General features: G+C 38.1%; 1 protein-coding gene across 1 annotated transcript in view; it reads left to right on the top strand.

Annotated features, from left to right (window-relative positions):
- The first annotated feature begins 4,129 nt into the window (after nt 1–4,129).
- Nucleotides 4,130–23,377, top strand: part of HMGCLL1 (3-hydroxymethyl-3-methylglutaryl-CoA lyase like 1) — a 76,375-nt gene continuing 57,127 nt past the window's right edge. The window contains exon 1 of the mRNA XM_058019505.1: nt 4,130–4,269. Within this exon, the coding sequence (XP_057875488.1) occupies nt 4,165–4,269 (105 nt within the window). The 5' untranslated portion in view covers nt 4,130–4,164. The remainder of the gene's footprint in view (nt 4,270–23,377) is intronic.

Raw genomic sequence — 23,377 nt, 5'->3', positions numbered from 1 at the left:
GGAATTGGCTTATAGCTTCTCCTGTTACTGTCGAGTGGTAGGTCAGGTCGCTGAGACAAAGAAATCACAGTTCTAAATGATGGAGTCAGACAAGGGACACATTTGGCTCAGCAGCATTTTTGTCAGTTATGAAAATGTCTCAAATGGAAAACGTTATCCATAAATAAGCACTTTCTGCTACAATTCTCTGCTGTCCTTCATATGCCTCATAACAATTTTAGGTAGCTATGCAGGGCTGGTACCTTGGAGACCACCCATAGACCCAAGGGCTGCCAAGTACCACTCCTGCCAGTGTGAAAGTCAGCACCCTTTACAAATGTAAAATAACACAGCTCATGTCATGTCCCCTTTTTAATGACTCTGTGTATGGGTGTATAACTATGAAACCAGGTCTAAACTCTAAAAGAATTTCCTTCTTTTCCTTTTTGATGCTGCATAGCAGCATGAGAATAAAGCTAAAATGTGTCCCTTTTTGTGTTTGCTTGTTTTACATTGTGATCTAGTTGTCATAAACCCTGCCATCTGACCAAATTACTGAAAGAATAGAAAAGAACAAGCTCCAACATCTGGCAAGACATTAACTTGGACTTTCTTCTTGATTGTGTCTGTTTCAAATGCCAGGTGTCTATCACCTGGGCTATAGTTTTATTTTGGCAAAGTAAATCTATTACTAACTCTCTGAAGAATGCCGTCTCTGAATGATGCTGCAGCTAATGGAATACTGATTTACTGCCACAACTGTAAAGGATATTTTTTAACATTGTGTTACACGTCCCATCAATTTAGATCAACCAGACCTACCATATGTGAGAAGTTATCTACATTTTTCTCCAATAAAACTGAAATGATGAAAGCTTTGCTTTCCCTGAGGTATGATCCAGTATTGGTAGCCCCATTGTTGGTTCTTTTTAGCCCTCATCTTTGTCAGGGCTGGAGCATATTATTCCTGCAATGCTTGCCAGAATTCTATGGCTTACTTGTTGTTTGAGACTCACCATATGTGTCTTTGATCCCTGCCTAGTAGGCACTTTGGCTGCTTGCCAGTTTGGCACTTATGATTATCATCAGTATGAATAGCTCCCTTGCTTCTGATTCTGTCCTTCTTGCTGTCATCAAATCACTCTTTAAACAACTTTCTTATTTTCTTTCAGATGCTTATAAATGATCAATCTATTTTTACCATGCCTTTCTTGGCCAAGGTTTTGTGTCACACTGCAGGAAATCCAACAGCTTTATGTTTCCACTCCTAATGATCTGACTGCCAACTACCTGTGTAACTGCATGGCAACAATGAGGAGTACAGAAACATCTCTTGTGGTAGTGTTTGGAGTTACTCTGCATATTACACAAATATGCCTGTTTTCCCCATCTGGTTGGCTTGGTGGCATGATTTCTTTGAGAGATTATTTATTTTAGTCAAAAGCATTCCTTTTAATAAACGTTTTAAAACCTTTGACCAGAATGCAGCGTGAGCCAATGACAATGATAAATTCAGAGGAGTATCAGAATGATAAACAGTTTCAAGAGACAAATGGAAAGCCAAAAGCCAGTTGTGCACAATTTCTACTCACTATCCTGATACAGCACTAAACACATCTGAGCCCTTCCATGTGTTCTAGCAAGCTGAAGTTGTTCCAAAATGCCGTTGTTGAACAAAAGATACACAGAATTAAAATAAGGAACAGCACAGGGCACATAAAAGTCCAGAGCACGAGAGGCCCACACGATGTTACAGAAAGATCTGCCAGAAGTGCCCATTATTCTTTACCTCATCCTGCAAACCTTCTGTTAGTAAATACACTGGTACTATCACAGGACAAGCGTATCTGCCTTCATGTTAACTCATAAAGTGGGGTGGAGTAAGTTTTGTAGCCTCTGCAAGAAAACAAGAGTACCAAGATGATTGTGTGTGCCTAAAACACAATCCTCTTGGAGCTTCTTTCACTCTGTGCTGTCCAATGCAACTCTTGTTTAGCAATAATCCATTTTAGCTCTAGAGGTTTTAACACACAGGGCCTTTTCCAATAGAAAGATTATCACACCCTTCTCCCAAGAAACATGCATATTTCATATGAATGTGTTTTATTTTTGTGTCTCTTGTTTTTTAACAACTCCTTGCATTTAGAAGGACCAGATGAAAAATTCAGTGCAAAATTGGCAAGCGTGAAAAACAAATTCTGATTGCAGGGAGAATAAGAGGTAGAACAGAAAAGAAACAATGAGAAACTGTTGCATGAGAACTCAATTTGGGATTACTTCAGAATGTATCTGTTATATTTTCCTTCTCTGCCCAACAACACCAAGAATTCAGGTAAAGACATTCTTTTTCAGAATATGTGGTGGTGCTCTGAGTCTTGAAGCAGGTTTGTAATAGTAAACATCCACACTTGGGTTAGGCTGGAAGAGGCCACCGAGGTTTTAAGCCCTACAAAAACAAAACAGTAACAGACAAAAAAACAATACCATTAGAAGGGATTTAATGTGCAGAAAATTGCACTTTGATATATAAGCTGCCTGCAGAGCATTACAATGCAGCCAATATCAGAGGTATTTGTAAGAAAGATGATTAAAGGCCATAAGAAATTTGACTTTGAAACTGAAGCAACTCGAGAACAGGTGAGGTAGTAGGAGAGGTACACTTCATTCATAGACATAGTCCTAACTTTCTTGTGATTGCTGTTAACCTTTTTCCAGCTGGCTTTGAAACGTACAGAAAAGTGAAAATGAAATTATTGATCTTAATAAAGTGCCTTTCCCTTCACATATACCTCATCATTGATAAACGTTCTCTCACTGTGAGACAAAAAAGAAAGGCATGATTTTTTTGCCAGCTTCTCTATATTTTATCCCTAACTATAGGTAACAAGACCAAAGCAAATACCTAGAAAGAGCATTTAAGCAAAGCTTAGTGGAATTTTGAACTGTGAAAATAAAAGAATGTTGCATTCACAAATATTTTACTGGAAAAAGGCAGAAAATATACTAACTGCATCAGATACTAGTCAGTAAAAAAACTTCCTGGCATTTTTCAGTGGCCAGATTTGAAACTGCAGATGACTACTAGTAATATTTTAAAACTTTTACACTGGATTTTAAATATCTAGTTTCTGAAGAGCCATGATTATCCTTGAAGAACAAAAGCTTCCCAGCCAACCAATCAGCATCCAGTTTTGGTTTACAATTCCTATGAAAATACAATTTTTAGATGCACAGAACAACAAGGATGAAATGCAAAACTGCAAAAGAAAGATGGGGCTTTGACAGCATCATATCTATATGATGCCGTGAATAACTGAAACAGAGACTTGGTGGTAAAACCTGATAATCTTTTGCAGAAAATGATTGATGGAAAGGCTAATAAATTTAACAAAATATCCCTGATAGCACAGAAAACGAATGATCCAGAAGCAATTTTTGCTTGAGAAGAGTTTGGAAAGTTGGCTGACACAATGAATGTAAGGGAGCAGACAAAATATAACTTACAGCTGCGGAGAGAGCTATCGAAACCTGAACAGTACATTCGCAAAGCTCTAAGTTTTTGCTATCTAAATGGAAAGCATAAATGCCGGTGTGCGCACGAAGCCTCGCGTCACCTGGACGCCCGAGCGAGCACGACCTGATTTATCTTACATCGTTAGCACAGCCCAGGGAGTCAAACAGGACACGTCTGGAAGCAGCTCTGTCCCTTCCCCTTGCTCCTCTCTTTCCCCTCTACTGCCTAAAGCCTTGCCAGGTCAGGTCAGCCTGGGCCCGGTGTCCCGCCGGGAGCGTGTGGGGCAGCACGGCTGGCCGTCCCCATGCTTGGCCCTCTACGGCTCTCTCTCCTCAGCGGTTTCTCCCGCACGCAGCCCCGACTGCAGCCTGCTGCGGCGCCGGCCCAGTCCGCAGCCAGCGCGGCCACCCACAGCCGCGGCTCCTCAGCCGGGAAGGCGAAGGGGGCAGAAGGCGAGAAGGGGCAGGAGGCGAGGGGCGCAGAGGGCGACGGGGGCAGAGTGCGAGGAGCGGCACCGGGCGAGCCCGGGGGCCGGCGGGCGTGAGGCGGCGGCCGCCGCAGCCGCGCGGGAGGGGACGCGGCGGCGCTCGCGCTCCGCCAATCGCGGGGCTGCTCGCGCGCGGGCCGGAGGCTGCGCCCACCCTGCGGCGGCGGCGGCAGCCGGGCGAGCCATGGGCACGGTGCCGTCCGCGCTGAAGCACTGCCTCAGCTACCAGCACCTCCTCAAGGAGCAGCTGTGGATCGCGGAGCCGCCCGCGGCCGCGCAGCCCGCGCAGGTACCGCCCGGCGCGGGTCAAGGAATGGGACGGGGCCGGCCCGAAGGGGCGCGGCCGCCAGCAGGGGGAGGACGGGGCGCCGCCGCCCCCTCGCCGCCCCCTCGCCGCCCCCTCGCCGCCCCCTCGCCGCCCCCTCGCCGCCCCCTCGCCGCCCCCTCGCCCCTCAGGCGCGTCCCCCGCGCCGCTGCTGCCCCTGCCTGCTCTGCCCCTGCCCGCCCGCAGCGCCCGGCTCTCTCCCCTCTCTCCCCTCTCCCATCTCCCGTCCTGCCCGGAGCAGCGAGGAAGGGGGAGGCCCTTTACCCCCCGCCCCGCACCGCTGGGGTGTGTCTGGTCAGTGTTCGGCACACGGCCGGTGTCACACCGTGTTCCAGGCAGTGCGAACACAGGCGGGTGGCGCTGGGGCCGTGGTGAATCCTGGCAAACCCACTCAGCAGTGGTCCTCGCCACGCGTGATCATTCACCGTGTGAAAATGATAAAATGGCAGGGTGAGACGCATTTGGGCGGGGGCTGCCCTTGCTGCACGCCCTTGTATTGCTCCCACGCGTTCGCTGTCGAGGGAGGAGTCCCTGCGGCCGTAGGGGTGCGGAGGCAGAGCCGGGGGCAGTCACGGAGGGGTGAGTGACGGTGGCTGCTCTGTGAGCTGCGAGCAGGTGTGGACAGTGGCTGCTGGGAGTGAAGGTTAGTGAGGTGCCCGGGCAGGCTGCGAAATCAACAGCGTAGGCCATGACTGTCCTGAACATGGGAAAGAAGGGAGGCAAAGTTACCAACATATCCTCTCTGAACAGTCATCCAGTCCAACTCCAGCTCCAGTAATCACTCAGTGCTTCAAACCTTTAAAAACATAAGCCAAGCCTAGAACAAAATAATTTAAACTGTAGTTAAATACATTTTTAATTTTCTTTTTTTAAGAGCAGCTCTTGTTTGTTGCATTTTCTGTTTTCAGATAGGTGGTGGGATCATCTCCCATTTTTCTCCACTCTTTGGAAGTGAAATTTAATTCCTATGCAGCAATGTGACTTCAGAGGTGGAGAGAAGATGAAAAATGTTCTGATTGATACGAAAACTGGCAGCATTTTAATTGTGCTTCAGATGCTCTGAGCCTCATATCTCAAAAGATGCATATATGGAATACCCAAAGCAACATTGTTGTGAGCATAGGGCTTTGTATAGGTAAGCCCCATACACCTTCCAGCTATCACACTTCCCTGGAAATAGTGTCTATCCAGAATTAAATCGGTGAAAAAAAAATCTACTTTTTTTTTTTTTTTTAGTGGATTTTTTTTTTTAATGGTAAAGAAATAAAATAGGATTATTGGACTTTTATGTACTAGGCCTGAAGCAAAGCACTATAATTCTGTTCACATGCCCTTGCTACTTTTTGGTGCATCATTTCCTTTCAAAATATCTGAACATTTTTTTAAAAGTGATATGCCACTTGATTGTGTCAGTTTCTCTCCACCTATCAGATGAAGCATTTGAAAAGTCTTTTGCAACAGAGTGGGTTTGCAGTCAAGAACAATCATTAACATCTTCTCAGAAAATAGTAGATTAAAAAAAAAATTCTTTGTTGTAATGGATCATTTTACTTAATTTTTGCAGTGCTCTACTTTTATTTTCATCACCATTTTTCTTCATCCAAGGACACAGAAGGATGTCATCAGTAAACAGCAAACATGAGAATATACAGCAAGCATCTCCCCTGTGCACATTGATGTGGGTGTGAGCTGCACAGTAAACTAATTAAATCCAGAGGTGGTCATTGTTCATGTTTTTTCACATTTGCTTCTGCATTACCTTGCTGTGATTTTACATGAATCTGTTCAAATTTCCATATTTCTCACATGGACTCTTAAACAACCCCCAGAGGTTTTCCTTATGTAGGAGTGCGTTCCATACCAATCCTGGTCAAGGAAAAAAGTGTTCCTAGGTACATGATCTATAACTATACTGGCTCAAGTAATGGTTGTAAAAGATTTGTTGGTCTTTTTTTTTTTTTTTTATGATCAGCATATGCAAGATAGTTATGGCAGCACCACTGCAATGATATTTATGAGAGTACACTAAGGAATAAAATAGGAAAGAGGGTTTAGGTAGAAGAACAATTTCCCAGAAATAATGCTTTCATGGCTGATAAAAATATAGAGTTTATTTGCTTGCTGAAATATTTTCAGGAGTTCCTCAGGATTTTTCTTTAACCACCAAGTAAAATGTAAATGTTGCTGCCAGGGCTCTTGTAAAAATAAAATCATTCTATTTTGTCTAAACACCCCAAATACATAATAATTTGGTTATATACTGCTCTGACTAATTTCTAGTCCTGTCCAGGTTCAACCACTTGAAGCTCTACTGGAGATTAAATAATGGGTTCTAAAGTGAGTATAGAATATCTTATTCTTTGTTTTCCCTTCTTTTTTCTGTTTCATTTAGCCAACCATTTTTGTGGTATTTTTAGAAACATATTTGACTTTAAAAGATAGACTTACTTGAGTAGTAAAGTTGTTAAAAATGAGAGATGAAAAGTAATAGGTAATTTGTCTAGGTGGCTAAATAGACAGTCAATAGAATTTTCTACTACATATTTGTAGAAGTTACTAATACCTATTTCAGTCTTATTTAGACTAGTCTGTGTTACATCAAAAAATTACTGAACACCTGACTGGTCAATGAGACACCATATTCCTGTTGCATTCCAGTGTGTTCATCTTTCTCCATCTTCTTAATTTCTTAACTGTTTCCTTCAGAATGCTTCCATTATGCTTCATACAAGGAATACAGTTCAGCTTCATTTTCATAGCATTACCCCAATGTATATGGTTTTTATTACCAGGTCTGATTAACTTAATATTAAAGGTTTGGTTTATTTTTACTAAATAAGAGCTATAGTACACAAGATTTTGTTAAAGACATGGGTTTATATCAGAACTGTAATATGTGTTGGCATCTATGGAAAAAAAAAGGTGGCCACAGATATTGCAGTATTGGGGAGATTTCTGCAGAGTCAAGGTCATTGCTGATGGTGACTCACAGGATTTTACCAGAGTGTGTAATGTCCTTTGTGGTTTGCTTTGTGAAGTGCTCAGGCTGAGCAGCAGGGAAGGTGTTTATCTGTTGCTGGTGTGCTCTGGTTTAGCAGCAACCTTCTTGGAGAAGAGATGGTCTGAGAGTCATTGACATTGATTGGTCTTATCCTACAGATTAATGTTATATTTTCGTGCAGGCTAGAATGGAATTTTGATGCATTAGGAATGTGCTAAGGACACAGCAGGGAAGAGCTGGATGGCTAAAGTATTAAAGACTGGGATGAAATTCAAGGATACAGAATGATTAGGTGCTTTGAGACTTATCACCCAAACTAGAAACTTTGACTTTATTGTTAGAAGAGATTGAAGAAGAACCTGGGAATCCTCACAAATCATAGGATGACTATGAGCTGCCAATATAGTTGTTAAAAAAAAAATCAAGTTAGGTCCTGGTCCTCAGATAGAGTAGATCAGATATTTCCAGTGAAACAGGGAGATGTTGATGCCATTGCAAAGAAACTGTATCTGTTCCATTTTGGTTAGTGTGTCCAAGAAATTGAATTCCAGCTGGGGTAAATTAGGTCGTGCACCACTGGAATTGGAGCATGATTTGGGAACAATGACTGGGAACAGGGAGGTGAAATGTAAAATGCTTGGGTTTGTTTGATAGCTAGTGTTAAGACCTGGAGGATGTGTGGGCAGGGTGGGAAGAAGAGGAATTAGCTGTTTAAAATAAAGGAAGATGTTGCTACCCACAAACACACACTTATACTCAGTCCATATAATAAATATAAAGTAGAAATTGAAAAACAAATTACACATTGGTGGAATTCTTTAGGAGCTTTTTAATCGCAGTAAGGAGGATATGATTTAGGTTTACTAAATCATGCAGGTCCTGTGTCCTGCATGATGTGGTGTCCATAGTAGTGCAAATTATTTGGTTTTTAAGAATTTTTAATGATTATATAATAAGGAATAGAGGATAGATATTTAAATGTTTTGAAAGAGACAATCTATGTCCAGTTTTTTGAATTACATTGCATGGCTTAATACTTTGTTAAGGTCAGAGTGTCAACTTTAGTTGAGCATTCATCTGCCACTTTAAACTGGGGAATTCTACTCTGCAAGGGGGTAGTGGCCAAACACTGGCTAAATTACAAGCATCTTTTTCTTAAACCATTGCATTTATGTAGTACTAGCTAGGTGTACTAAGGGGTATAGTAAAATAAGAATGTATTAGGAGTCATGGTTTGGTGAGGGCTACCTACACTTAAAACCAATCAAGCAAAAAATAAGACAAAAATAAGACTCTAGTCTCTTATTTTGCTGGATGTAGCTGTGACTCTAGGAATTGTAATCTGTCTAAATAATGCTAATGTGTGCAATGTTGTGTTGTAGGGTTTCTGTCACAGACTTAGGCTGTCATATGGAATGCAATATCCAGAATCATTAACAGTTGTTCAGGATATTACCCTTGGAAAATTTTATAACTGGGGAGGAACAGAAATGCCAGGTGCTAAATGCGTAAAATAATGAGCAAAAACTTGGTTCCTCTGATTTAGACAGCTAACTTCTGTTTTAGAGCCTTGATGCCAATGATTTATGTGCTACGTGCCTAAATATCCAGACTGAAAATGCACAGACTAAGATTCCCTCATCTCCTCACTGCATGACACTCTTGGATCTAGAGATGCACACAAGTGTCTTACTTTTTCAGTTTTAATGTGCTAGTTTAGATTTTGTAATAGATTGTCATGTTTTAAACACATGCTAGAAACCTCTCAAATTTATTTTTAAAGTAACTCAAGAATAACAACAAAACCCACAGTCCATGTGACAATTATATGTGTCTTACTCACTTATGTTTGATTCTTGATTCAAATTACAGCATAAAAAATGAAGCATATGGTATTGTGCAGCCTGGGAGGAGACAGCAAATCTCTTTTGTTTGAATCTTTTAGGTACAATTCAGAGCAACTGATTTGAAACATACTGTATTTCATGTTCTTTTTATCTCCATGTAATTATATATTCCAGGAATAAATTAACATTTGCAGGCTCTCATCAAATAACTATTTAGGCTATTTTCATTTTTAAATTTAATTTATCAAGCTAAGAAGTACTATAAAAAACTGCTGACAACAATATTGCAAGTTTATTAATTTACTGTGACAATTATCATACATCATTGTTTATTCCCTCCTTTTTTTTTAATCTGATGAAAATTGCATGTGAGTAGAGAAAAAACAAGGTAGTTTTCTAGGACTTTATCTTACAGTTTTTGTTTCTTAACTCTTTCTATGGATGGTATTATTTAAAGATACTTAATGAAATCTTTATAGAGAAAGTATGTTAATTTCACTGGACAAAGGTCTTTTTTCCCCTTCCTTTGTCCACCATTTTTACCTCATTCTATGTTTTCATCCTGACCTTTTGTTGTCTTTCATATGACCTAAGACCAAATAATTGATCACTAAGAATGATCACTGAAGTTCCTGGTTTCCAGTCCAACATTTTTCCAGCCCTTCTGTACTCTTCTATATGCAGAGGCCTTATCAATACAGAGTCATTAAAGCAATCTTTTTCTCATTGAATACATTTTAAGAATGTCCCAAGAATGGAACTTTTTTTTTTTTTTTGCTTTGTTGCAGATTTCAGGGAACATTTGTTTTTCTTAGTCTTCATAAGATTAAAGCATACAAATTTATTAAATAGAAAAATATATTTATATATCTTATATAAATATAATTATTAAATATATATAATAAATTAAAAGAATAATAAAATGGAAGATATTATAATTTAAATTTTAGCAATCTATTACGTTTGTATCAGCATGCTGTTTTTTCTTGTTGAATTTGGAAATGATGAATGACATATGATACATGCTGACACTGAAGGTAGTAAATAAAACACCCTCCACTGAATTGAACTGGAGTGCAATGCTGAGCTCTTCCTAAAATGTTCTTTGAAGTGAAGAGGAGTTTCCCCTTCAGAAGAGCAAGTCACCAGACTCATGCCAACTTTTTCACTCAGGTATTTTATGTGCTGCAGAGTAAGATCTCAAGAACATTGAAGAGAGAGAGGCCAAGAAGGCTGATGAGTTGGTTTGTTAGGGGTGCCAAACAGGATGTTAGAAGTTCAGAAGCTGATAAAGTGTAGCATTGACCTAAACTGAGTCACCGACTTTCAGGTTTTTTATACCATTGGCCTGTAAGTACTGGACAGATAACAGGAGCTTTTTATTTGATAGAGATATATGCTATACTGAGATTATTAAGTGAATTTAAAATTTTATAATAAAGGTGGAAATATTGTAAAGTATTTGCTTTGCAAATTTGGGAACTAAAAAAACGCACAGGAAGTTTTTATTCAGACCCCATATCTGCTTTTTGCTGAAATCCCATTTATGACTTCTCCCAACTCCATCTCCTTCAGAGCCTAAATATGGGCACAGTGATGTTCATTTCCTCTCATGCCAGCTCAAGGAGGAGGATTGATTAAAGACACCCACATGTCATAATTATTTTAAAATTCATGCATTTTGAGATAAGTCTTTTCTCATTACTTTGGCTGGGAGTGAAGATAAGTGAACTGCCAAAGATCACTCAGATGCCAGTTTAATTCCTACTGAAATAAATGGGAGTATCTTTTAATAAGGCTCTTATTTACAATTTGTGATTTTTCTGTTTTTTTGTTTTGGTAAAGAAATCTCACCTTAGAAGTTTACTGTACCAGCTGGTCAAACATAAAAGTTTTCATAAAGCAGAACATTTACTGCTCCGAATTAATAAATTTTTTTGGTTTTTAGCTTTCTGATATGGTGACTAATAAACTGATTAACTGTTGTCTCTATAGTGGTTTTAGGTTGTTTTTTTTCCACTTAGAAGGAATGCTGAGTACCTGGAATGCTTCAGGGTGGAATGCTGGGTACCTAGGATGAAGTTATTTGTTTTCTCTACATTTTAATGATAGGATTCTTTTTTGGTGCTTCTGAGGAAAAAGGTAGCTTCAACTCTTGCAGCACCTGTGTTGAAAGATTCACATGTTTATGGAAGTGTGTGTTTGAATTTCAGTTTATAAGTGAATAGCATGCAGTAAGAAACTGCTGCAGTGTAGGTATAGTCTACAGATGGAGCTGAGTTCTTGTCATCCTTACTTCTTTCACTACATAGATATTTGAGGTGTTTGAATAAGGTGATGGTTCTCTGAAATTTTAGGAACTGAAGGCTATTGAAAATCTTTAATGTGTCAAATATGAAAGAAGTTATATTTAAAGAAACTGTGGAGAGCTTCAGAAAAGTAGTTATTTAGTACTTCAGGCTGTGTTGAATTATCTTCTATTGTTTAGCTCTCTCATTCATATAACAAAGGTATAATATTTTCTGTAGCATCCTTCTTTTCCCCAAAATGTATATTTTAAAAGATAGATGAAGTATGAAAGAGGTGATGTTGTGTGGTATTGTGAACTTGCTGGGCAAAATGTGCTACCTTAAAAGTTTGCTGGTGCACATGATATTGCTGATGTGGACCTTGACATGCAGTGTTATGAGGTACTATGCACTCAGTAAGGCTCATCAATTAATTGATCCTCAGAAAATGCTGAACAGAAAAATAATAAATTTACATGTGGGAATAAAAATTACATAGAAATTTGTAGGAAAAGGTTCTCTCTGTCTGTCTAATCCATCTATCTTCTGTCACTTGGGAAAACTCATTGAAATTCTGAGAGAAGTTGCTTTCTTGATTGATTTCTTGATTGATCAGAAATTTCTGAGATAAGAGCATGATCAAAATCAGACTTTCATACTGTGCTAAATACCTGTAAAACAAATTCAGCATTTTTGCTTTTCAGCAAAAGGGAAATATTACTGCTGTGTTAATGTATGCTTATATAGCCCTTTTGGGGTAGAAATGTCACAATGGTGCACACACTTTAAAATTAAGCAGTGCAGTAGAGATGAAGGATTTTTTTCTATTTTGTGATATGTTGATAGGGACATAATATACAATGAATAATAAGAATTTTATTATATAAGGTATTATTAATCAGACACATATTTTATTATCTGGACTTTTAATCAGTCACTTCAGAGAAAAACTGCTAAGTGCATGGTTTACATTTCAGAAAAATATTTCCATGGGCAGTTTTAAGGGTTGCCTTTCAAACTTATTACAGTTAGAAGTAATTAGCTCATAGCTTTTTTTTTTTCCTAACTTTTATAACTTAACTGGGTTAGGTATCATGTCAGTGGTGAAGATTTTGATTAACATTTGGGACAAAGTTCTAATATTGCAAGAGATGGGAAAGATGCTGCAGGTGATAAGAAGGAAATGATATTTACTGTTGGAATGTTGTTATAGCCAATATTATTTTTAGATAATTCTCTTGTTAAATGGAGATTTATTTTACAGTTTGGTGTAAATGAATGAAAGTTACTCCAATTGTGGCATTACATTTGAATTTATTTGGATTAAATGTTCTTGTGAGAGTAATTCTCAGCAACTCTTGTGACAAAAACACAGATTTATTACATGAGGAAACTGCTAAAAGGTGCACTGGTAAAAAACTGTGCTGGGTAGACATTTCTTCTTTGTTTGAATGAGGTTTTTTTGTTCACAGATGTTAGCTGTTTTGTATGGGAATAAAGGTGTTAGTTTATGAGTTTCTTGGAAAAAGAAGTTTAAAGGCTTTGAATGGATGAGATGTGTGGACTGAAGCGCCAGAGGACATTGCTGGAATGTTAGGTGAAACCCATAGGGAAATAATTCAACAGCAGCATCTGGAAAGGAACTGTACGTGGCTTTAGGGCTTACTTTTAATGCAAGTAGTTAAGATGAGATTAAATATAGGTGTTAGTATGTGAGAAATAGAGGAACAAGGTTGGTGATGAAGGTATATCATGTAGAACACTGGGATTCGGGAAAAGATTGAACAGAATCCACAGCTGATCACATCTGAATTTTTAAAACCCTGGAAACATAATTTGAATTGAACTATCTACTAGCTTAATAAAAAGTAAAGCAGTGTACATGAATATTTTATTGGGGAAAGAGAAGACAGGGTGTAGGCCAGTTCATTGGCCTTGGCACGTCACTTTTGCCAGAATGGGATGAATGAAGATGGTGGAGGTTAAGCTACTAAGCCAGTTGGCCGTTGGCTATGCAGAGAGAAATCAGCTGGTGAGTGAGAATTTTCTCTTGTCTCCCGGCCACTTTTTGATATTCATTACTTGATTCAATTTCCTAAGCACTCTTGTCTGGTGCCATGTGAGATACCCTAAGGTAGCTGAGATGGCTTATAGGATTGGCAGGTATTGAATAGGATTTTCTGGAGACTCTGCCTTCTGGCTCAATGGCTAGAGGTTGTCAGATGCATCCCACCTGCACAAGGGTGCCTGTACTCAGCCATCTGCCCCGTGCCCCTGCTGCAGTGTTGGATAAGCTTTGGGCTGTTGCTGACAGTGCTGAGAAGTGGCTCCATTCAGCTGGCCATGTTTCATTGATGACACCATTTAAGATGCCTGTGGTGTCCTCCTTTATCTCCAGCTCCCAAAAAGCCACAGGTCCTGTGTCCTGCATGCTGTGTTGAGGGAACCTTAAGACATTTTATGTGAAGATATACATTGACTGCACAGGGATACCCAGGACACCTGTGGACATAATTGTGTCGATACTTTAGCATTTTTAAAGTCCAGACTTTAGGATTTTTAAAGTCCAGTTGAGTGCTATTATTAAGAACATTTCAGGGCATTTTGAGCTTAATGAGTGGGATGACTGCATTGCCATTTAGTCCATAACTAGTATTATCTATTGTCAGTCATTGGAAAAATCCCTCAGTTGAGTTTATGTGTCACAGTAAAATGAAAGTACAGCTAATATTAGTACTATTAGATATTTATCTTTTTTTTTTGTCCTTAGTTAATACTGGTCTTATTACTAATTTTAAAACTACATAAATTTCTTTCTCATCAGTTGAGCACTTTATTATTCAGAGTATGGAGGCTTAAAAAAACCAAACAAACTTCCTAAATGAGCAAAGTCTGGAAGTGAAAGCAATAACATTTGGGAAATATCATGATTCATTTTGCCATGACAACCCTTAATCTTCTCAAACAGTCTGAAGTAATATGTTCCAAATTTAGTTTTGTCTTTGTCATAGTTCCTCCAGTACCAGTATATTTTCTTCTACTTGTTCCACTTCAATGTGTTCAGGTTTCCATGATATCTTTTTTAAATTTCATATAAGGAGTTTTTAAAATTCTTTTAATTATTTTCAGCAAAATAGGAAGAAAACAATATTCTTTAAATATGCTCACATTTGACTAATTTCATAGCGAAAATGGAAGATTTTTAAAACATCATGAATAGCGTCGTGTTAAAGTTATAATTTCCTTACCATTATTGGGAAATTATTATGGTAATGCTTTACAGATGTTATTTTTATAAAGAACTTTATAAATCTCAAATTCTTCTGAAGGATGAGTTGCCAACAGTGATGAAATAAATAGCCATTAAAATACTGTCATTTTAATCAGTATCTTTTGGAAAGAGAGCTATGGAAAACATAGTGGTGGGCCACCTGTACTTAAATTCATGATTTACTTCATCTTTTAGGCCCAGCTTTGGACAGAGAAGATGATTTTGATTGCAATAGTAATGGAGGATAGTTGATTTACTTTTAGGTTTTAATTTTAATTCTTAAAGATCTATGCATGGCTCACTTTTATTGACAATGAGTTATTTAGAGAGACTTATCTGATAGGGTGGATGGGCAGTATATCCCATATTCCACTCCACTACCACCATTGATATCCCAAAGTATTTTAAAGAGCAAATTACTTGCACATGTTGGATTTGTAATGATGATCATGCCTCTGCTTTTTCAATGTGTGTGGAAAAACACCACTCTTTCTCCCTTCTAGAATTCTGTCTTTAGTCTTGCCTGTAAAACACCATACACACCATAATACTATTACCATAAATAATAGCAAAGGAAAGTGTGGGAGGTTTTGGCTCCAGTGTCATCAGTATGCTGTTGATCTCTGTTCTGTGTATCCTTTTCATCCAGGCCAGATGGCAGAGTATAATTGCTTTTCCAGGCTTTGACCAAGATAGGGATATGGATGAAAGTGAGTTGGCTGTAAATCAGCTTGGTTAATGGAGAAATGCTGCTTGTTAGCCAAGGGAAGCATTTAGGGAAATAGAAAAAGGTAATGTATACACCATGTCCTGAAAATACATTTTTAATTTTTGCTGAAGTGACTGGCTGTGTTGGCCTCCTGTTAATAATAGAGGTCTCTAGTACCATTTATTATTGACTTCATTGTAACACAAGTCTAACTGTGGTTGTCTGTCTCTGCTACCACCTGATGCTACTAATAGATTCCTTGATCATTATTTTTCAAGTTATCAAAAATTGTCTGTGACTTCAGCACATCTATGTGCTTTTTTAGGTTGCATGAACTGTTGGCTGTAATTTGGGTATTCAGATCTCTGCTAATCCATGTATTCTACACAGCAACAAATGTTTTTTAGAAGGTGTCAAGTCATCAGTGATAATTCAGAAAGTTCAGTCTCATCCAGGAGACCATTATTTGGCAAATGTGGCCTGTCATTTTTGTTGTCAGGTTATGAATGAATTTTTGTAAAATATAGACATGAATATTAAAGAAGGTATTTTTTTGTTTTCAAAGGTAGTGAAAAATCTTTGGGCTTGATTTTATCTTTTTGTTTGTCCTGTAATGCTGCTTCTTTTTTTTTTAAGAGCATGCAACATCATAGCAGAGAGTTGGACATGTCTATTAGACACTCAGTCTCCAGTTCCTGAGATTTCCTTCTTTGAAGAGCTGTCAGAGCAGCAGTTTTGTTAGCCTGCCACATGCCTGTGGGATTTTCTGACCCACTGGAGCTTGCATTAGGTAAATTTTAAGCCGTGACCGCAGGAGATGTCTGGGTGACTTTACACTGACATGTAGTAAGTTGTCCTTGGCCTCATAGTTGAAATGTAGCATGGACTTTTATGATTTTGATAATCAATTTAAAAATTGTAATGTGTATAATTCACATTTCTTTGCTTACTAAAGGGAAAAACTTCTGGGTGTCTGTAACTATCTTCACATCAAAATTGCTTCATAGATATTTTCCAGTATACATTCACTGGCTTTGTTTCTATTAAGTTATAAAAATAACAATGAAATGTCTTAATTAATAATAAATATTAAGTATTGATCATTCTATGCTTATATTTCCCCATATTTGTTTCTATTATTTGAAATAATATTAGTAATTGTATTTTATGTAAAACTTACATATGTTTCTTTGCGAATGTTTATATTAATAGATTTTGCTCATGACTGTTACATAAAGTGGGAAATACTGCAATAAAGCAGTAAATCAATAAAGATTTTCTATCCATCATAGCCTTTACTGTGTCCCTGAGATAACACCAACAGTTAGGTTGTGTGCTATCATTTCAACCCCCCAGTTTTGGAGGTTGAAAGCCATATATGAAAAATTAAAAAGCAAGGATTAAATCAGGACTAAAGAATATGGGCTAACAATTCATGGCTTTATATCCTGCTACTCAGAAAAACACTTGCCTGGCATAGTAGATCAGTGTAGCTCATCAATTTAGAAAGAAACACTGCTACATTTTGTGTAATGGAGAGATCAAGAAAAAAATCTAGTTATAAAGAAACCGAGAAAGTCATAAAGAAATATAGAATAGAATAGTATTGTTGCAAGATCAGTATGGTAACACATATAATTTGTTTGCCTAGAAGTAGTAGTTTCAGAATGCATTCCAAACCCACGACATGCTCAAAACAACTAGTGAAGAATCTTCAAGCTTGTTTACTACTTCTGAACTCTGCACTTCCTCATGGAAGGGGAAAATTAGTAAAAATCTAACAGGGAATTTGAGTTTAGTCTGCCCTGTGATATAAAAAGTACAATAGAAAACAACTTTCACCCTCTCATACATTTAAAAATGTTACATTTATTACATTATTAAATGTTACAATTATTACATTTTATTCTTATGATTTTAAAATAAAAGTGAACGTAGACTCCTCCAAATAGTTTTCAAATATATGACTACACTCTCAATTAAACAAAACAGATAGTTCCAGGTTTTCAGTTTATGTGTTGTCATAGATCAAGCTGAGTTCACTTCAAGTGGTTATATGAGGTAAATTGTGTACTGGAGGCAGCTGCAGGTTCTGGTTTCCTGTCCATTAAGCACATTCACTGTAAGCAAAAGAGTAAACTTAAAGTCATAGAAAATAATCAGCAGGTGTTTCACCCAAAGTATGTGAGAGTTCTCTGAGCTGATATAAAGGAAAATAGTCTGGGAAGTGAGGAATTCCTTCTGTCCTTTCTCTCAGACTCCTGCAGGCAGAGATTTTATTGATTTATTAACTCTGTAGCTCTTTAGAAAATGTGCTGTTTTGTGTTTGTCTGAAAGAAATGTTCTTTCTTATAGAAAGAAGTTCCTTATTTCTTTTGCTGCATCTCATTGCATTTTGCTAAGACCAGGGAAGTACTGTGCTGTGAAATTGGTTTGCAAACTTAGTACCTCTGTGGCAATTGTCTGTGTGATCGGTGATTTAGCACAATTGCATATTATGCTTAAATTTTCCCTTTTATAACCATGATTCTGTTTGTGTATCTGGCAGAGCTCTTTTACTACTAGTTGAATTTTGGTGTATTTTTTCTTATTAAACCCTTGTTTGTTGCTTGAATAAAACTACTTTCTGGGATTACTGTCATAGCATCTGATAGTTGTAGCCTCCAATGGATAAGAAGATAGAGTTAATGCTCAAAACACTAATGTTCAGATGTATTTTATGAGTGCTGCTACTCTAATCTGAAAAGTGTGAGATTTCTGGCTTTCATCAACAAAACTTATCCTTAGGGTGCTAAGCATTAACAACTACTATGCTTTGTTTTAGGTGCAACTTATAGGAAGGGTCAAAGAAAGGAGAAATAGGCTCTATTCTCCTTTTCTAATTCTAATCCTAGCCTGTTTGACTTGGGTTAAAGAAATACTCAAGGAGTATATCTCTGAATTGAATGTTAAGGAACAAGGTTCAGATATTACAATGAACTCTAGAATAAGAAATTTCTCTGTCAGGGAGTAGGGAGTGACCTGAGGCTGGTAACAGGCAGTGCCACAGGAGCCAGGTGGGGTGAGAAGTGTAGGCCTAGAGGGGGTACCCTAGAGGGTGGGCCTAGAAGGCTTTCAAGCACAAGTCCAGGTCATTGGGTGAGTTTGTGGTGTTAAGGGAGGTCCCAGGTTACAGCTGGGAGTTCAGGTCAGTGAGTCATGGTCAGGCTTTAATCCAGAGGTGGTGAGCAGAGTTGGCCGTGCAACCCTGTGCCCATCAGGCAGGTCCGCAGTGATGAGAGGGATCCAAGGTCAAACTGCAAAGTCAGTCCGTGGGTCTAGGTATGGATGGATGTGAATACTCTGTTTACAGGGGAGTCATGGGAAAACAAGGAGGAAAGAATTAAATTGGTCTGATTTGCTTCTAGGCTGTAGTTTGTGCAGAGGAATAGAGATCATGCCAGTTGCTCCAAAGAGATGCTCTGAAATTACTTAGTATCCTCTTCATTGGACTGATGCTAGCTGAGGTTTCTTAATCTTGGTCTGAATAACTTTGCTGTGGCTTTGGAAGACCTATTGTAAAGGATTTTCAAAAGGAATAGTAATTTATAGATGGTTTTTTGATTTTTGAAATTTGTAACTATGTCCGTGAGTAGTGTAGGTGAGTGTGACTTGAATGTTCTAGTTTTGTGTAAGAATAGCATTCTTACCACAGCAACCATTTTTTTCAGTCTTTTGGGCATTCCTTAGTAATGTCATTTGTTACCTTTTGATTTGCCAGCTCACCAGAGAACTTGACAGAATTCTTTTTTTCCAAATCTTAATTTCTATTTTCTAAATAAAAGTAATAGTTGTTTTTTTGTGTATTAGTTAATATTATTTGTACTTTATCACTTTTGCCTTTACCATTAAAATCCTCTTTGTAAACAGGATTAGATCAAACAACTGGCCACTCCGGCAACATGAGCACAAATCTCATAATTCAGTTAAATTCATTTTTGTTTAAAATCATATTTCTTACATTTTCATATGAATTACTTTTTTTGTAAACAACCCTGCAACAATAAGTAGTATACTAGCAGATTATATTGGAATGTAATAGTTAATGTAAATGACAGTAAAAATATTAGGGCTATAATTAGGGCAATTTTACCATAGAAATCCTTACAGTGAATTCTCTCCCAGTTCAGACAATCCCCTGATATATGTAAATCACTACTCTTTCATAAGCTCAAACAAACCTTCTGACCTCAACAATTATTTGGTTTATTCCAGGGGAGTTAACTCTGCACTTAAGTAATTTTATTCTGTAATGATTTATTTGGATTTTATATTTTGCCATCCAGTGGACAATCTCCAGTTGATTGAGTTGTTTTTTGAAGTTGGAAGTCCCAATATTTCTACTCATGAAGTTCCAGGCTACTGTTTTATCTATGACATCCTAGTTTGTAGCCCAGGATCAAGTTTGTCATTTCATTTTCTTACTTGAGAAACAATATGGAGAGTCCTAAGTGTTACCTTGCATATTGCTTTTATTGAAATGCATTGGGGAATTCGATGGAATTTTGTACTCTGCTGTAACTGCTTTTTTGTGGTAGGTCTGTGTTAACATTCAGGTCATGAATGTGGAGTGATATAATAAGAAAACTTCATGTGATGAAAGATTCTCAGGGGTTGAAGGTTTCTGCTAGTCATGGTCCATTCATGGCTACTCCTCTCCCAGTGGTCATGTCAGCAGCATGCAGCAGAAGTTCAAGAAGAATACTCAGTTTATCTTTACTGAGGGATATTCCTCAGATGCATCCCACTGTTTTTTGAATCTTCTCCATTTTTTCTCTAGTTAAGCTGGGAATTAATATATTTTATATCTGCCTTCTAGTAGTGTGAACTATGTGAAGAAGGATTTTAATTTCTTCCTATTTATTTCCTCTGTATCTTGTAAAGTTTAGAGACATCTAAGTGTTCAGAAGATTGACCAGTTTTCTTTGTTCTCCTTCCAGCAATCATATTATTTATCTTAGAGCCTTCTCCCGGTTTTTGGGCATTTTTCCATGTCACTGCAGGTATACATTATGGAGTTATGATGCCACCTCCCTGCTGATTCTTGTTGAAAACTTGCTTTCCTGAGTAATTCTTTGTACAAGAATGGACCTACCTTTGTTTAGTGTCCTCTGTGCCAGAACACCACCTTGTGGAAAAGGAAAGGAGAGCTTTATCTTAGAAGGATTGAAAAGACCTGAACCTCCAGATGCTTCTCTTTTACTTTTGTGTTTTTCAGTTACCTTTGAGAAGCTCTTGGTAATATTTGCCATTGCTGCTTCTGCCCTTATGAATGACCTTCATGGAATAAAAATCAGAAGGCTGAAAGAACCTCAGCACCTTAAGTAGTGAAGTAGTGAAGTAGTGACAGAGCTTAAAAAGTGTGTTTATTTAATCTTTTTACATTTATTGTTACATTAGGGAGATTATACTGCTTTAATTAAAAGTTACTAGGGTTTTCTCTAATGAACCGAAATTTGCAGCTATTTATAGTTGAGAGAAAATGTTTCCATACAGAAATTTGGCATTCAACGTCTCAAGCTAAACGGTTTGGTTTTCCTTTTTCTATTTCTTTTAAAAATACTCTTTGGCTGCATTCTGTTTTGAGAAAGGCAATTTTTTTGTGGTTTTATATGCTTTTTGTGCTCCCTTGGCAAGGCTTGATACATGGAAAAACAAATTTTCCAGGCTCTTAGTCTTTTATGTCAGCTATTTCCTTTTTGATATTTAAAACATGATACTTTGGTGGTCATTACTTTTTAACAGAGACCCTGTATTATTCAATAAGCAGTCGCCCCTAAGTATTTGCCGTTACTACTTTTCATATGTTGTTACATACAAATGGTTCTTACAGTTCAAGCTAGTAAATATTTTTTCTGAAACAAAATTGTATACCTGACATGTTTAGTGGTACTAAAATTGATACTTGTGTATTTCTACAAAGTTCACTATTTCTCATTAATTTAAAATATGAAAACTGGTTTGCATATTTCATTTTATTTCCGTTGTCTAATTATTATCTGTAGAGCATTTAATGCCATACTTAAAGGTGTTGAAATTTTCTAAGTTGGTCCCGTTGGTTCAGAAAATCATTCCTTTTACCCAAGGGTGTGATGTACATTTGAAATGCTCCGATCAGAGTTTGAGGAATGAGTCCTCAAATTCATGAAGCCCAAGTCCTGGTTGAGGTCTGATGCCATCCAGGTAGCAAACAGAGAAGTGTTTAGACTCTAAGTTCTTACAGACTTCGGTGTGTTCTGTGCCCTTGAAGCTTGACTAGTGAGTGCAGATGGCATTGAGCCTGGCACAGAATATGACTTGTGGCTCGGGTGATTTCTTAAGATGTTATTTAAGTAATGTCCAGATATTCTGCAGGTGCAGCGCTCTGATCAGAAAACTTCCTAGAAAGTGGAGTCTCCTTTTTCTTCCCAACAGCTTTGCCAAGTACATGTTTCCTTCTCTCTTGGAAGAATGTCCCAACAGCTACTTGCTGAGTATTCATTCACAGGACAGGTGAGATTCCAAGGAGTTCAGTCCTCCTTCGATTCAGCTTGGGCCACAGCACAGACAAAAGCTAGAGTCACTTTAGCAGATGGTACACATACTCTTACAGTTTCCAATTAGTTTCTGTGTCGTATCCAGCAGAAATGGACTGTAAAATGTATAAATAGTATACAAATGTATACTGAACCTAAGTCTTCTGTCTGTCTTTAACTTGCCTGTTATCGGAGCTTCAGCAATGCAGTGTAAGAGAAATTATTAGTTGTGCTGGGGAGAAGGATGATCAGAACAGAATGTGTGAGATGAATAAGAAACTGGCTGAGGAGGAAATAGGAGATAATGTCGAAAGCAGATTTATTAGACTGGAAAGACATTGCTGGTGAAGTTCCTCTTTCTTCTTAGCATCTTTCTTCTATAGCACTACTCTAATTCTTTTTGAGATAATACATGTTTGTACTAAAATAAGGTAGTGATAGTCCAAAAGCTTTCACAAGAAAATATGAAGGTGCTAATATCTGCTGATAATTGAAGGACAAGAGACATTCTCAGTACAACATTGGATGCCATACAGGAGGAACTGAGTAGCATTGAAGATAGGAGCAATCAATGTACCAAAAATAAAATTAGATGAAATACGATGCAAAACAAGACTCCTCTAGACTCAGAGCCAAGTCTAGGCTTTTAGTTCACCAGCTTGAAGAATGTACAGATTTGTTTATAGTACTGCCTTGAGTTTCCAGTATGTGGGAGTCATTCTCTCTGTAGTTCTCAGTGTTGTTCTCACTCCATGAACAGTGAATTCAAGTTGAGTCTGACTAGTGAACAGGAAGGCTATAGAGAAAATCAGGGGCTGAGAGGCTTGGACTGTGGTTCAGAGAGGTTGTGTATCTGTAATATCACAGACAGAAAATAAAACCCAATACTTGAATGCCTTTCTGCAATATCCCCTCCAAACTTTTGACCCCTTTGAACTCCAAGGGCTGTGGACATCACCTGATGTGGTTGTGGGAACTGTTCTGAAAAGACAAGTACAGCTCTTGATTTTCACAAAATTTTGCCACAGTAGGCACTAAATAGGATTTACAAGATTTGGCCTAGAAAATGAATGCTTTTGCTCTCGAAGTTCTATGGACATTTTTCATGCTCTAAATTATACTTTGGTTCACATAATCTATTTTAGTTCTCTTTTTATTTTCCAGTCACAGCTTCACTCATAGCACAGCTGTGGCATTTGTCTTGCAACAAGAAGGATCTGATAATCATGAAATAACCCAGATTTATGCCTGTAGTGCTGAAGCAGTGCCATATTTGTGAAAATAACTTAAGAGGAACAATATGCAGCAGATGTGAAGGTTTTACCTTCACATTTAAGTAGGTTTATACTGTCAGTGAGTGTGGGCTTAGCAGGGTCTGACAGAGTTTCAACTTACCAGATGT

This window comes from Melospiza georgiana, chromosome 3 (assembly GCF_028018845.1).
Source record: "Melospiza georgiana isolate bMelGeo1 chromosome 3, bMelGeo1.pri, whole genome shotgun sequence".
Classification (NCBI taxonomy): domain Eukaryota; kingdom Metazoa; phylum Chordata; class Aves; order Passeriformes; family Passerellidae; genus Melospiza; species Melospiza georgiana.
Note: the sequence above shows the minus strand (reverse complement) of the source record. Positions and strands in the feature narration are given on the sequence as shown.